Source organism: Epinephelus moara, chromosome 2, assembly GCF_006386435.1.
Source record: "Epinephelus moara isolate mb chromosome 2, YSFRI_EMoa_1.0, whole genome shotgun sequence".
Lineage (NCBI taxonomy): Eukaryota > Metazoa > Chordata > Actinopteri > Perciformes > Serranidae > Epinephelus > Epinephelus moara.
The window spans coordinates 37,883,668-37,900,697 of NC_065507.1; the positions used below are offsets into that span (position 1 = coordinate 37,883,668).

At 41.4% G+C, this 17,030-nt stretch overlaps 1 protein-coding gene across 2 annotated transcripts in view; it reads left to right on the plus strand.

Moving 5' to 3' along the window:
- Positions 1–17,030, plus strand: part of sgsm2 (small G protein signaling modulator 2) — a 137,783-nt gene that overhangs the window by 18,340 nt on the left and 102,413 nt on the right. For both annotated transcript variants that reach the window (XM_050073204.1, XM_050073213.1), the window contains exon 2: positions 3,586–3,661. In XM_050073204.1, the coding sequence (XP_049929161.1) occupies positions 3,586–3,661 (76 nt within the window). The remainder of the gene's footprint in view (positions 1–3,585; positions 3,662–17,030) is intronic.

The window sequence follows — 17,030 nt, forward strand, 5'->3', positions numbered from 1 at the left end:
AGAAGATTCTGTCCATTGGTTTTACATTGTTTAAAAAAAAGAGTAAAAAACAAAGCTTCATATTTTAACTTTAAGCCTTAGTAAAATTTCGTCGGATGAGTTAAATAAAAAATTCTACCCCCATACAGTTGCTATGAATGTTGAAATTAGCAGTAAAGACCAAAAACGTTTTTTACCAGACTGTAAACATATTTATTTCTACTGGAAAGTTTGTCCTTTTTACATGGGGTTCTATGGAGATTGACTCTGTTTTGGAGCCAGCCCCTAGTGGCCTTTCGAAGAACTGCAGATTTGGCACTTCCACAGTGAGTACGTTTACATGGTCAGTTTAATTCCCTTTTCATTCGGAATGAAAGTTCATTCCTATTAAAAGTGATCTTGTAAACACCTAATTCAGAATGAAAATGGCCAATGCGATTGAAAATTCAATCTGATGTAAGGGGCTGAAATATTCCGTTTCTAATTCCGAATAAAAGAATTTCTCGCACTTGTATACACTCATTCCTCTTTAAGTTCATTCTGGTCTTTCTGCGCATGCTCGTTTCCTTGCTCTTCTGGCCAGAGTCCTGCACAGGTCCAGTTTTCAAGACCCGACCCGACCCGGCGACGTACAAACCTGCACCCGAACCGCAAACCCGCGCATCAGGCCAATTAGTACCGCAACCCGGTCCGACCCGTTGAAACACGACCCGCAGCCCGACCCGTTACCCGGATTTAAAGTAATCATGTTGGGTCATATTGGCTGAATATTGAACAGCATATCGCCACAGTTAAGGTGCCAGTAAGTAAACAACGACCTGAATGAAGCAGCTCTCACAATAAAAACCTGACTTCAGCTCCATCATCAACCCTCTGTGTTCTTCTCCCATACGAGTGTAAAAGCACTCGTTTGTTACGTTTAATGCTTTTAAACTTTTAATCTATGTAAAGGAACTTTACATGTGTAATAATAGACTTACTTTCTGTCCAGAGCGACGTTCAGCAGTTACGAGCCGTCACGTGTTTTTAGAATCCATCGAGGAGAGAAGTAATCCATCAGGGAAACACTTCAGAAACATTATAAAGTGATAGTTGTACGTTTTATCCACTTATTTCTCAAATACCTAAATAATTATTTACTGTTTTGGAAGCGGCGCTTGTTAGACGGTGGCAGCCATGTTGATTCTGTCGTCCAATCACAAATTGTGTTATTAGATGGTGAAACGCGTGTAAACAGCTGAACCAATGACCGTTGCGAAATAGCGGAGGCGATCCTCAGAGAGTAAATAATGACCAAGATAGTTATCTGTAGTTTACCGAACTAATGACTGATGTGTTTATCTAAAACCCCAGTCCGACCCGCATGTTATTTTTTCCACCCAGATCCGAACCCGGGAAAAAATGTTTTTTAAAAACCACCCACAAATCAGCTGTTTTACCCGCGGGTACCCGACCCAGTGCAGGACTCTGCTTCTGGTGCGATGATGTATATAGCGCGCATAGCAATGGGCTGAGATAGAGTTGCACTCACCGGTTTCCATTCGCCAAAGCACAGTCTTCTACCTCCCTTCTCCTCCTCAACAGATGAAGCATTAGCAGAACAAGGTTGTTGTCGTACTGCTGCTTCAAGAATATAAGCAAAACAAGCCCGAGAAAGGCACTAAGAACGGCATCGTCAAGCATCTTGTTATCCGGAACGAGGACTACATTGTTTTCTTCCGGTAAATGTAAACACGTAACATCCACCCCGCCCCCTATCCAATCAGAAACCTTCCCTGCCCCAAACCTTGCGTGGACCCGAATAAAGGCGATTAAAAGGCGATTAAACTGATCTCCCGTGTAAACCCTCATTCGGAATGAATATTGCTTGGTTTCCACCAAACACACCAGAGTCTAGAGTGTCTATGCTATAGTCCCTGACCCACCAAAAGTTCCTGCTCAAGGGTTAGTTGGAATGAAGCAATAGTAATTGCTTTATTGTGGTCGTGTACAAAGAACCAAAAGATACTCTGGAGATTGTCTACTTTAGAATTTCGGAGTTTTCATTCTCCATTTCCACCTCTACATGTCTCCTTTGCATCCATTCATTACATCCATTCAAAAGAAAGCCACTCAGCTGGCAGTTACAAAGAACAACACAGTGTTTCTATGTCGTTTCATTGTGTATAAAACAGCATTGCTTTCAGTCCTCACTAGGGATCCACCAATCCAGTACATCGTATTATACCATATTAAGTGGAGGGGGTATCAGCTGTGATGTGAGGGATCCACATTAAATGTAATTTCTTTGTCAACGACATTGTCAGATCTTTTTTTTTTTCATCAATTAAATTCATGCAGTCATGCACACAGCAATCCTTCACCTCATGTTACCTTAAATAACCACTCCTCCACTTTTGTATCAGATCTGTACTTAACATCAGCAGATAAAATCAGTTGAGGTACTTAAATGAATACTGGGAGAGAAAAAGTTGCAGCTCCACAGTTGTTTAAATGGGAGAGAACTGAGATTTTAGTTCGGGAAACAAAATAGGAAACTCAGGACTTTTTGATTGTAGTCACAATAGCAGTGAAGTAAATCAGTGAGAAACTTACAAACAGAAAAGCTCCACGCTGAAAAACAAGGTGGACACCAGTGTTCCTTCTGACAAAATGGTTGTTTGTATTTGTCATCAGCTTTCCCTGTTCCTTCGCTGGCTGTACAGTACAAGATGGATGATTTGGCCCACCCCTTAACAAAAAAAAAGTTTGATTAGCAAACTGAAGGTTGAATGTCATCTTGGTGATGAGGATAATGACGCTCCATTCCTGCAGCTGTATGACCCCCTACACCTTCATAATACATGGAAAAGTTTGAACCGAGTGATTCTGTAGTTAGAGCTTTATTATCACACAACCCAGCAATTAAAGTCTTCCTGTTTATCAATTAGACCCAAATGGCGGAGGTGTCAGACAGGTCCCGGATTAATTACTGATGACAATTAATTCTACGGAGAGAGCGAACTTAGACAAGCAAACATCAGACTGACTCAGTGTTGTTGAACTCACTCAGGCTCTCCTCCCAAGAGACACAATAGATAGCAGCAGAAAGACTCATTTGAATGTTTCCAGGATGCCATGGTATTAATTGGAAGCCAGTGGTGCGGATGTTTGGGCGAGACTGTCAGAGTTGTTATTAGTAGCTGTCACAGTGTTAAGAGAAGGCTGCATTATTCTTCTACATTTATGTTTTTGTAATCAGGTGGTTGCCACACTATGGCAAACATGTTTCCATACAGATAACCAAGTACAAATAATTAGTAGTATTGTCAGCTGTGGATATTGGCAGTATTGACAAATCCCCATTTTTGGGTGACATATTGAGCCATTGTTTTCAACAAAGGCAACGCACAAGAAAAAAAAGGTGCGTTTAAGCACATGTGGGTACTGGTACTGAATTCCAGGTACTGGTACTGGTTCAAATATGAATGGTACCCAACCCTGGATAGTGGTGACGACTACAGCTTTTCCTGTACAGTGAAGCAATAATGGCAGCAAAGGTAAAGACGATGATGATTATTCCAGTTACAGGAACCAACTGTGGCTCTTTTGTGCTTTTGTGTGCAGGTGAAGCAGATAATGGAGGAAGCAGTGACTAAGAAATTTGTCCACGAAGACAGCAGCCACATCATTGCTCTGTGCAGTAAGTACGCTTTTCTCTTTATCCCCTGGGCACACACACACATTGTCTCCCTCTCTTTCTCTCGCTGTCTTACACACACACACACACACACACACACACACACACACACACACACTTGTTGAACTCCTCAGCAGGTGACTGGGTGCTGCTTCTTCGTCAAGGACACTGCTTGACGTCACTGCGCCTCTGACTATGCTGCTGCATCAATGGAAAGTTAATAATCACAGTGGAGCTAATGGAAACCAATTTCAGAGACAGGCTGTACAAGACCCAGGCTTCCTAAGCCCTAGACACGTCTGCATGTATGTGTGTGTGCGCGGGTGTGTTGGCCAGAGATAGAGGGGTTGCCCCTCCTGACTGCGTGGTTGAGCTTGCAGTGGTGTGTGAGTCACAGCTTCCACGCTGGTCAGACTGCCTGTAGCCTCAGATCAGCCAAATGACCGACGACACAGAAGCCGCATCTTGTCTGTTTCTATGGGTTAAAACACATAACTGCATAAAAACTCCAAGATATATCACATGGATACTTGTTATTTTCACAAAGGATGTGGCTCATAGTTTTGAGGTGGTATTTATCTTTTATGAGGTGTGGCCAAGTCAGAACTGTGTCAGTGGGTGTAAATTAAAAAGGCTAATCCTCTGCATCTCTCCATCCACACTACAATGTTAATGCCTGAGGAGCTTGAACACTTTTAGCATACAGAACAACTTTATTGTTAGACCAACGCATTTGGGCTTGTAGCCTTCATCAGGGTCATCTGCATGAAAGCTACACTTTTACCCCTCTCTGTGCACCTAAGACCTAAGACAGGTTGTGTTGGAAATAATTTCTTTGCAGTGTTACTACATGAATAATACATGGCATTTATAGGTCCATAGTTACCCCAGTGTTTTGTTTTGTTCGTTCTCAGTCATGGATAGGGCTGGGTATTGACACTGATTGCTGAATTGATTCGGTTTCGATTCACAAGGTTTCAGTTCGATTTCTGATTCAATTTGATTCAATATTGATTCGATTGGGGATATTTCACTGACAACACTAATTTTAGAGAGATTCTCAGAGGGCTAATAATGTAAATCTTTCAAGAAATTATTTTGAAAAAGATTAAATGCAGAACAGGGTTAAAACTGAATATAACGTTTCTAGAGCAGCAACATCAATAGTAAAACAGCAAAGTCTCATTTTAAACTCAATATTTCACTGGAAATAAGTCTAAAATGTCAGTCAAATAAATCATATTCATATGATCTCATTTGAAGTTTAGAAAGAATAAAGAACACACACCGTGTTCCAGTATCAGTCCACCTGTCCTTTCTGCTGCTGAGGAATCACAGCTATTGTTGTTTCTGCTTGTTAGTAACAATTTGCTTTTAGCTGGAAAGCGCTCTGTGCTTATTTATAACATAATATTAGCAGCAGTGGATAAGAGACTGAGGACAGAGCAAACTGAAATATAACTTTCCTACATGTTTACATGTTGCTGAACAGGTGCAGTGATAAAGTATTGGCTTTTTCCTCATGGAGGTTATATTGCACTTACAGTAACAAGCTTAGCTGTCATCAGCTCAGGTTATCTTCACATCTCTGTCTTCACAGCGGAATCTCTACTCTATAGCCCCTTTTACACTGCCAGATTTTCCGCGAATGTTGGGCCGTTTTGCCGGCAAGCTGCGAGTGTTAGACACACAGAGCCAGATTGGCGAGTTGATCCGAGGTGTCCAATTTTCCGCCTCGTAGGGTAGTCATATTGGCGGAACCCTTTTAGTTTAAACAGACCAAGGCAGCCTTCCGCAACGGGAGGAGTTGTTGATGAAGCCGCACATGCGAGCCACTGGCGGTGGATAAACAGGAAACAGCTGATAGCAGGAATTAGCGAGCAGCTAGTAGCAAGAGGGAAACGCAAACCTGACAGACACTGTAAAGATGAGCAACCGGGGAGACAAGGAATTGCACGCCCTCCTTGTCCTCGCAAATGAGGAGGCCATTAACCGTCAGATGACGGGGAAGGTAAAGGACGGGCCAACTTATGAGAGAATCGCAGAAGAACTGACCAGCCGCGGCTTCCCTCCCACGTCACTGTTTACGTCACACGCTGAGCTACATGTTTTGTTACTTGCTCACGCCCCCATTGCCCCGAAAAAGGCGCATTCTGTATAGACAAAATTTTGCTGCACTCCCCGATTTTGTTTTTATACTGCCAATGCTGAATAAAGACTGATTGGGCTTTCCTGCAAATTTGCACAATTCCTGTCTAAAAAGGGCTTATGTTTGTGTGTCTGTGCATAAATGTGGCACAACAGCCCCTGCACACAGACAGCAGGAGCAGAGGATAAAAGAACCGGTAATGTTGGAGCTTTTCAGCACTGCGGTTGTTAATAATTTAGTGCCAGTACACATTTACTACTGGCGAGATTAACAGGGTTAAAGCTACTCCACAACTGTGGGGAAAAAGCGTATATTAAAAGATCGATCTTGGATTTTATGAATCGATATTGGGTCATTCAAATGAAGACCGATTGAATCAGATGAATCAATTATTTTTACCCAGCCCTAGTCATGTACACACAGACTTTCAGCTGTTGTGGTCCAGCCACAAAATTTATGTAACTACATCTTAAAATGAAGAACAACACAATTAGACACAGTCACACAGCAGAGGGGAGCTGCTTCTCTGGAGCTGTGCCCACTGATCCCCTCCTTTTTGCTGAATTTAACAAAACCCTCCCTTCTTCAGCTCTAGTCAGTGATGTAGATCCATCAGCCACTATTAGAGTGAAGTTCAGCTGATAACAATAGTTTGTAAAATGTCAAAGTGGCACCGATTTATTGGCTAAACAAAAAAATTGTTTGAGCTAGAGTTGACAGTATAATCCATCATTACTATACTGTAACAAAATATGATGTATAGCCTCAGATTATGTTACTGTTATTAATCTTACAGGTAAAACAGAGGATAGTGTACAAGAGAGTGTCTTTGTCGGCACATAGCTCTCACCTTGGCGCTATTGATTTGTTCCTCCTTGCCTTTTTCCTTTTGTTATTAGTAGTCTGCATTAAGCCTTTATTTACTCAGGATTTCTATTGACCTGGGAGTTTTGAAGAGATCACTGGCAATGAACTCTCTCTACACCTTGTTCGATGCATTCGGACTCACTGATAAAACTGTGAGACAATATGAAGTAATACGGGTGGTAATCACCAGAGGGTCCACGATACAATATTATTACGATTTTAAATATGTTGCGATATGCTGAGTATTGCAACAATATATAATGCAATATTTTGTGATTTATTACCTTTTTTCAGCTATAAATTATGTCCCCAAAGGAAACCTTTGTTAACATCTGTTTTACCGAATAAGAAGTTTTCAGTGTGTTCATCTCATTTCAGCTATGTTTTGTAGCACCAAAATGTATCTAGTGAACTGAAAAAAGGAACTTATTATATTATTCTAGTTGTAGTAGATCATTTATATAATTAAAAAAAATTGATACACTGTGTGAAGATACTATGCTGTATCTATTTTTTTCCACCACCCCTATAAATTAATCAACTGTGAGGCTTAACAGGCTTAGTGATGAAGTACGATACTTTAAATTTACAGGATTAGCCAAAAACGAATATTCCTATCTGGTTATTGTATCTATAAAGATTTTCTCAGCTCATCTGAATATCATGATATTTGTACGTATGCTGTGATCAGCTTTATCTGTGTCACCCACCCCTAATTTGTAAGTAAGTAAATGGAGGATCTATTAAAGTAAGGTCAATCCAGTGTAGATGGACATAATCTTAGATTAAACCTTATTTCTTGTCAGGTGTTGATTTTAAAGTTGTTAATGGAATGTAGTATGGTATGTAGAGATGCACTGATCAATAGGCTTGTGACTGAAATCGGACGATCAGCTTGATCAGCCATGACTGGTGATCGGCTGATCAGTCTCAGATGTGGCTGATCCTGTGACAAGCAAATTAACTTGCATGCACTGCACGATGGTTCTCGTCACAAACGGCAGTACAAACAGTGACTATTTTCAGAGCCGCTGCAACCAGTTCTCAGAAATTTTGTTTAATTTCCATGCATGCTACGCATGATTTGAAGGCTACTGTGTTAAGCTAACAAAAAGACTAAAGTATACCCAAATTTTTATTATTCAGCGAGTTAATAATTAGCTCAAAAGTGTAGCATAGCAAAGCTAATTCTAACTGTTTTATTTCAGTGGTTGGAAGATGTTAAAACATTTAGCTTCTTAGTCTAGGAGGTATTATTCAGACTTTTGAAAAATAAATCATAAATCAGAATCGGCTAAAAAATTGCAATTAGTGCATCTTTAATGGTATGGTAAGATGGTACAGTTTTTGGGTTTTCCCAGGTTGGTTCGCTAAAGCTGTACCGTGACAGTGGTCTCTCTATGTTTGGCTGTCAGTACTTTTGCAGCTTTTACCTGAATTTCTTTTTTCTGGAGTTGAGTTTCACTCATGCCTTCCTGTTTGTTCTTTCACGCAATCAGCATTTTTTAATCATCATTGATTGCTGTGCTGGAGCTTTGTTAAGTTACTGCTGCTGCTGCTGCTGCTGCTGCTGCTGCATCACATTAAAAACTTTACACCAGAGAATCAGTGGGATGCTTTTCTTATGATAAAGTTATAGGAAGTGCAATGTGCTTGTCAACGAGTTCGCAGAGTTTTAAATATTGCAGGTTAATCAGTAAGACTTTTTATGCCTCCATGCTGGCCATAGCTGTGACCGGAGGCATTATGTTTTAGGGTTGTCCATCCGTCCATCCATCCCATTCTTGTAAACGCGATGTCTCAAAGAATGCCTTGAGGGAATTTCTTCAAATTTGGCATAAACATCCACTTGGACTCAATGATGAAATGATTAGTTTGTGGTGGTCATAGGTCAAGAGTCAAGGTCACTGTGATCTTGTCTGTCTCATTCCTATGAAAGCAACATCTCAACAATAATAATAATGACTTTATTAAGGACACAGAGAATAGTCCATAGCATGCCGCACAAAAAACAGACAATCAGCTATGTACAAAAATATGATATAATACATATATATATATATATATATATATATATATATTTACACATACACATATAAAGACAAGAAGTACCCAACACTTCATTATACAAGTTCATAAAAATGGGCAAAATTCAATAAACTGCACCCACAAATAAGCTGGAGTGCTACTGGCCCCACAGTTTAGGTTTGGCTAAGACCTGGATGATACTATTCTCTGAGACAGAGAGCCTGCACATATATCGATATATAAGATCACGTATTAAAGCTGGGCAAGTAGGCACACCCACATTTACAAACATTTGGCTGGCACTACACCATCGTGGAAGTTTAAGAAGTAGTCTCATGCCATCATTATAGGCCACATTAAGTCTTTGCATATTACTCTTCCTATAGGAGCGCCACAAGTGGGCAGTATACAGCGGAGTGCAAAATGCTCTAAAAAGAGTTTTCTTCACAGCCACTGAACACATGCTAAATTTGCGAGTAGACGTATTAGCTTGCACATACAACTTGCAAGACTGTCCGTGGATATCTATGTCATCAGATAAATCATTGACAATATAATGACCAAGATATTTAATCTCATTACACACTTTAAGAGCAACACCAGATAAAAAGTATTCAGGAAATACTAATTTTCTGTCTTCTTTACTTCTAAAAATCACAGTGTTGCTCATCTTGGCATTCTATTATAACACCTTGAGGGAATTTCTTTACATTTGACACAAACAGTCACCTGGGCTCAACAATGAACTGATTAGATTTTGGTGGTCAAAGGTCAGGGTCACTGTGACCTTGCAGCCATCTCATTCTTGTGAACACGATATCTCAAGAACAGCCCAAAAGAATTTCTTAAAATTCAGCAAAAAATGTCCACCTGGACTCAACAATCGACTGATTAGTTTTTGGTGGTCATGGTTCAAAGGTTAAGGTCATTGTGACCTTGTCTGTCTTGTTCTCGTGAGCACAATATCTCAAGAACGGTTTAAGGGAATTTCTTTAAATTTGGCACAAATATATACTTTAATTCTATGACAAAGTGATTAGATTTTGGTGGTCAGTGGTCAAAGTCACTGTGACCTTGCATCTATTTCATTTTCGTGAGATCTTAAGAACACTCTATGGAAAGTTCTTAAAAAATGACACAAATGTCCACCTGGACTGAAGAATAAAGTGATTAGAATTTGGTGGTCATGGGTCAAAGGTCAAGGTCACTATGACCTGACAAATTATGTTTTTGGCCATAACTGAAGAATTCTTACGCTAATTATGACAACACACAAATGTCTAACAGGATGTAATGATGAAGCGATGACATTTAATGTCCAAAAGGTCAAAGGTCAACTTCACTGTGACGTCATATTTTTCTGCATGGAACAATTTTATGGCCATTACTTACTGTCATCTCAGGAACAGAAGGGGAAACATTTGGTCAGATACTGAATTGGTGACCTTAGTCTTGGATGTCTACCTTGAAACTGTGCTGATTGCATAGATCTTCTGTGCTTTTGTTTTTACAGACATGGATGTAGACTGCAAGTGCAACTTGACTGGTGTGCAGAGGCGTACAACCGCAGCTCGCTAATTCTAGTTTTTGTGTTTGTTTGTTTTTTTTTTTTACCAAAAACTGCTACAGCCACAGTGAGGTATTTAATGGTATGGTGTGGTTTACCTTGTTCTCATTTAGCCAACCCACTACCCAAAGCACAACCAAGGGTAAGGCAAAAAACATGCAAACTCACACAAAAACAGTACATCCTGCCCATTCCTTCTCACCTCCTACCCCTGCTGCCTCGGAATCCCATTAACATTATAGACATAAACCAGCAGCAATCAGACACAAAAGAATAGGAGAATTTCCCTCCATCATCCATGATAATATCCACAGAAATAGCTAAGTGTATACATAACATATAGTATATTAGGTACAGAAAAAATGTATGTATAGTATATTATGTACATATATGATATGTATGTATTGTATGTATCATAATGTGAATTAGTAAACAAGTTAGCAAGCAGGCAAAATACATGAAAACATTACTGAAAAAGCCAGTTAACCACGAATATTTCTGATAAAGCACTGATTTTCTCCAGTAGCTTTGATCGGCAGGTTATGCTTTGTGTTCTGGCCTAATGTAATGGTGCTGTAGAAAGCTCCAGCTAAGCAATAACCCGATAAGAAGAAAGCCATTCCCTCACTGACTGTGCATGTAGTGGCTTCCAGCCACAAGCTCCAATTCCATGAGCAGCTGTGAGACTAGCGAACAATAAATGCCTATCATTTGTAGTTAGCTCCAAAGAGGAGCTGTTATTGAGAAGTAGCACACATTGTGAGTGAAGGATGGCTCTCTCTCAATAATATCAAATATGATACATGAGGCTTTTTCCCCAAATCTGTTAAACTCAATTGCCAACCTGTATGAAGAGAAGTGTCAGTGGTATTGTCTAGACAAAAGCCGCAGCTCTGAGTCTCATGGTTCTGTGTTGCAGGGTATGGTTTGGTACAGTATGGTATGATATGGTATGGTAGGCTATAGTAGGGTATGGCACTGTGTCTTAGGGTTTGGTATGGTGCGGTATCGTACAGTAAGGTATGGTAGGGGTGGGTGATATGGTCAAAATCTTCTAAAATGTGTATACAATTTTATTTCATGGTATACATCGTGATGCAGTAATTGTTCAACAAGAAATGGTTTAAAATGACTATACTATACTTCATCACATTTGATTATTTTCTTCTTTTATTTGGAACCTCTATACTAACAAAGAAAACAGCTGTCTCTCGTGAGAGTTAAAAAACAAAAGGCTCGGGGCGTTGGTGGCTTAGTGGTAGAGCAGGCGCCCCATGTACAAGGTTGTTGCTGCAGCGGCCTGGGTTTGACCCCAGCCTGTGGCCCCTTGCTGCATGTCTCTCTCTCTCTCTCTCTCTCTCTCTCTCTCTCTCTCTCTCCCGCTTCACACTTGTCTGTCCTATCCATTAAAGGTTAAAAATGCCCCCAAAAATATCAAAAGACTCAAACCAATAAAACTAAAATTCTTTCAAAATGGAAGCTTTGAGTTCCTGAGAACAATAGTTTTAGGTGTCACAAGTTTTGGTATTAACAACTGGCGGCTGGATTTGCGAGATTGAGAGATCATGAAAACACAAGAATTACAAGATCATGTAAGAATCCAGCCCTGATTTGCCACAGAGCCTGCCGTGAAAAACTTCCCCAGTCGAAATGGTATCGCTGAATCTCTACAGGTGGACACATTTCCACAGTCGCACAGTACTGTCATATTGCTCAACCATATCATATGGTATGGGACAGTATGGTGTGGTAGTTTTACAGTATGTATATTCTATTTATTTTCTGGGCTCTTAATTTTTCTACATCTTCCATTCCTGTATGATCCAGAACTGCCTAATTTGGATAATAAAGACAAATTTCATTTAATATAGGATGGTGTGCTATGGCAACACATCCTCATACAGAAGTTCATATGGTATCCTATGAATAGGTGGCCACGGAATGACAGTACATCCTTAACGAATAGTTCCATAATTAACATAAAGTTACTGTGGTTAGGTTCAGGGAAACATGGTGAGGACTTACCTTAAAAAGACTCAAAGTTCACATGGGTCTAAACACTGGTCTCCTGGGGAACGTCCTGTGTTTTTGACCCATCCACCACACCAGCCTGCCTCCTAACAAAACTGCTCGGACCCTCTTCCTTCTTTATTCCCATCACCGCATTGGTCATGTGGTCGCAGCCATGCAAAACACGTGGATTATGCATGAATTACTGGCTCATCATTATGTGCAATATATACGAACTTTGGGTCATTACTTTGCTTAGATGAATGAATATGAATAGTGCATAAGAATAGCCTGGCTATGGAATGACATGATATGGTGTGGTATTGTTCATTATGATATGAAATGGTTGGTGTACACACAAATATTCAAAGTTTCACTTTGCTTAATCATGCAGTAATGAATTTTAAACTCATGACTTTATAAAGTTTTATCGGAGGCATCATTGATTCAGTTAATTTAATTTTCCTTTGACAAAGTATTCCACAGTCTGCAGAGGTTGGATTGTACATCAGTTATTAGCTACATGATGTCCCAATATAATCCTGGCTGATCCCCATAATGCTTCCACTTAAAGGTCAAGATATTGCAGTACATACTGTACAGGTGGAAAGATGTGAGAACTACTGGAACTTGCTCATTTTTCTAAAATGTGCTGAAATTCAAAGATTATAATAAAACCAGTTCTTTCCATTCTCATGTACAGACAGGACCACGTAAATTGAATTGACCCTTGCTGGCTGATGGGATTCAATGCAATAAAAGAGTAACGGCTGTAAGAGCAGAGTTCATTATCCATCATCATCAGTAGATCAAATGTCTCTCTCCAGAACAGCCAGAACCACATCTGTCCCTGTCCAAGTGGTGGAGAAGTGCCCTCCTAATGGCTGGCCTGGGAACAGGGCAGTGTGGAAATTAAACTGTCAATCTAAGTTTTAATTGTATATTCAAGATGGCATCCAGAGTGGCCGCTGCGGCAACAGCCTTGTGCATGGGGCGCCTGCTCTACCACTAAGCCACTGGCGCCCCACTCCTTTTATTCTTTACCATTAGTGAGTATTGTTAACGTTTTTGTGGGAACTTAACTGTCAGCACACATGTCCGCTTCTTAAATCAGTGAGGTTTCTGGTGTCACTGGCATTTTGTATGATATAAGTGCTTGTTTTGAAGACTGCAAATGCATTGTAACAATTTCAGGCATTTTGTGTGGGAAAGTTGTTGATGGCTTGAAGCAGGTGTGTGACTGTGAAATGTATCAAGCAAGCAGAGGATGGGCAGGTCCTTGGGCAGGTCCTACACACTGACACGCACGCTAGAGAAAAAGGAGGGCAGAAAGAGAGAGTTACAAGTTGGAAAGATTGTTTTTTTTGACAGCAGTACCATGTTATGTCAAGATATCCTGCAGAATTTGGAATGGATATTTGGTTTTGTATCCATGTGCCAAAATTTTGGATCTGTTTCTTTCTGTTTTCTGGACCATGTGGACAAATCTTTATACCACTTGTTCTTGTGTGTTAATACTACTTGTTCTTGCTCTGTTTTTTAGATGAGGCGAGGCACCTTCACTATAGAACTCTGCAAAAAACTTTGGTAAATAATTAAGACCATGGTGTAGCAGCCCGTTAATGTGGATGTGTAATGTATATATTATGTAGGGAAAGGTCTGAGTGGTGGAAAAACAATTCATATTACCAAAAAGCTACAATTAAAGAGTAGGAGATCCAAAGAAATGATATCCAGGTTGTAGACTGACAGATCTGTGGGGGACTTTGCTGTTTAGACATGAAATCTCTGCTCAATGCTTTCTTAATGATGTATGATGATGATGATGCACAGGGGATTTCAGTCTAAATCCACAGAATGCTATTGCTTAAAATCAGATGTCGGATGGTTGATGATATCTGAGATTGTAGTTACCCCAGTATGTGAGTTCAGGTTAAAGGAAATTCCTTCAATAAAATCTGTAGGGCTGCCTCTTGAAAGTTGGACTGAGTCGACTGAGATTGTTTCAAGTCGAGCAGTCAAATGCTGCTGTCACATTGAATGTCCTGCTAGCCCATTCAAACTTAAGGACTTTATATGAAAAAAATAATGAAACAAACAACAAATCATCAAATTTTCATATTGAACAGCCAAATCTGATTTGATTGACATAATCCTGATTTCGGTACGGCCCTTATAATCTGAAAAATGTTTGTAGGTTTTGGGACCTCAGGATTGGGTTTCTGCTTTTTGCAGATGATGTGATTCTGTTGGCTTCATCTCACCCTGACCTCCAGCATGCACTGGGGTGGTTGGGATGAGAGTCAGCACCTCCATATTTAAAGAAGCAACAGACAGCATTTTTGCCTATATATATCATTATGAAAATAATGTGGGTTGCACAGGGTAGTGGTCACAGTAAAATCAGACTATCAGCGTTTACATAGGTTACTTAGTGGCTTTGCAATCTTTGCAATAAGCTTCGGCCACTGGGGACGAATTTTCGTGGACAAAATCTGCTTTACGGCAGGAAATGCGTCATATATTGCGAAATTGGTCGGTCAGCCAATCAGGGACTGGAGCTGGTCCTTATGAGGAGTTGGGCATGAGATAGTTGAGTCAGGAGCACAATGGCAGACGGACAGAGTTTGGAAACAAGTGAAAAACGGCCTCCCAAAAGAAAACAAGCTCCTCTGTCTGAGGAGGCGAGGATGCACAAAAAGGAGAATGATAAAAGAAGAGGAAAAACAAGAGTAAACCTCAGTCAGGCGTTCAAGAGATGGAGGGAGCTCCGTGACCAAAGAGGCTTCAAAACCGGTGTCCAGCTAGCTTTCTTTCTAATGGATCAGTAAGTGACACGGCTAAATGTTAGCTAGACGAGAGAGGACTGTACTGTACTGGCTCCTAGTTAACTCCTAGCTGGCCAGCATCGCAAATCGCCGCAACCAGGGACCGGGTAGCAGTGTTGGTCGGCTGACATCCTTGTTGCCATTCTACGGCAACCCTCGGACAGTGATTACTGTGATGCGGTGTCTGCAGTTATGCAGGTGCTGGACCGTTGTGGTGAAGAGGAAGCTGAGCCAGCTGAGGTGTTTCAACCCTCACCTATGGTCATGAGCTTTGGGTAGTGACCAAAAGAATGAGATCGCGGATACAAGCTGCCGAAATGAGTTTCACCTGTGTGGTGGCTGGGCTCAGCCTTAGAGACAGAGTGACGAGCTCAGACACCAGAGGGAGCTTCAAGTAGATTTGCTGCTCCTTTGCCTCGAAAGGGGTCTGTTGAGGTGGTTTGGGCATCTGATTAGGATGCCTCTGGCAGTTTGGGTTATTACTGTAGCCCCCTGTGGGGCCGTGGTGTTGCTCTTGTAGTTGCTCCATGGGCTAGGAGTTCAGGGGAGCAGTGTGTAGTCTGTGAGGGCCTGACCTTAGGGCATCAGAATCAGCTGACGTTATTAACACAAAATATTAACATGTCTTTACACACAATACCTGTATAAAATGCAAACTTTTATTTTGGTACAGTATTTAAACAATTTTAAATACATCAGTATCACAAATCTCAACTCCGTCGAGTGACTCCACGACTATCATCACCCTCAGACTAAACACTTTCTGATGTTTGTATAAGGTTACTTTCCTGAGACATATAGCTGTGAGCCATTGTAAAAATGCTGTAGGAGGCCCACATGACCCCCTCAAGGAAATTTCAATGTGGCCCTCTTGAACCTTTATTGTGTGCTTTGCTCGCATGCGCAAATTGGACAGTGTGTGAATGTGTGTATGTGAGCGACAGAAAGCAGGAGAGAAAGAGAGAGCATAGAGCGCGCCAGCTCATGTAGTCTGTCATCATCCTGTGTCGTCACCTTCTGCTTCTGCCTCAAGTCATTTACTTGCAAACAGGAAATGCACTTGATATGTTGTGTGTCATCTGGCAAATCACAACAACAAAACCAAAAACATAACACCATGAAAAACCTCACAACAATAAACCTAGAGATTATTGTGCCATTGGATCACTGCAGCTGCAATATAGTGATCCGCAACTTAAAGGAGCAAAAAACGAAATCGTTTCACCGCTAGGTTTGCTGTTGTGCACTGCCTGTAGACCAAAACAAAGTGTGTCATGAGCCACTCCTCCCTCTACCTCTGCTCTCCACCCCCCCACCCCACTCGCCTCGTCTGTGCAGCCGAGCACCGCAGCATCTCCACGGACTATTACATCCAGACGGTCCCGGTGTTTCTTCCACAGGCTCCACTTCACTCAGCTGCCCAATATACCCGCTGCTTCTTCCCACATTAACCTGATCCGGTTGGATCCAAACGGAGAGCCGGGGCTAACGTTAGCTGGGAAGCTAGTGGAGGCTAACTGGCCCGGGGCTAACGTTAGCTGGGAAGCTAGTGGAGGCTAACTGGCTGTGGTGGCAGCTGAGTGAAGTGGAGCCTGAGGAGGAAGCACCGGTTAGCCCCCGCTAGCTGGGAGGCTAGCGGAGGCTAACTAGCTGTGCTGGCAGCTGAGTGAAGTGGAGCCTGAGGAGGAAGCACCAGTTAGCCCCCACTAGCTGGGAGGCTATAGGCTAACTGGATGTGCTGGCAGCTGAGTGAAGTGGAGCCTGAGGAGGAAGCACCAGTTAGCCCCGGTTTCACTACAGGCAGATTCACTCGCCACAGGGGCGAGGAAATAAAACCTAAACAGCCAACTTAGTTTGGCTTAGTTTAGCAGTTAGCGATGTCTTTCACTCACTCTCGGTCTCTGCTGTGTTTAGCTATTTCCC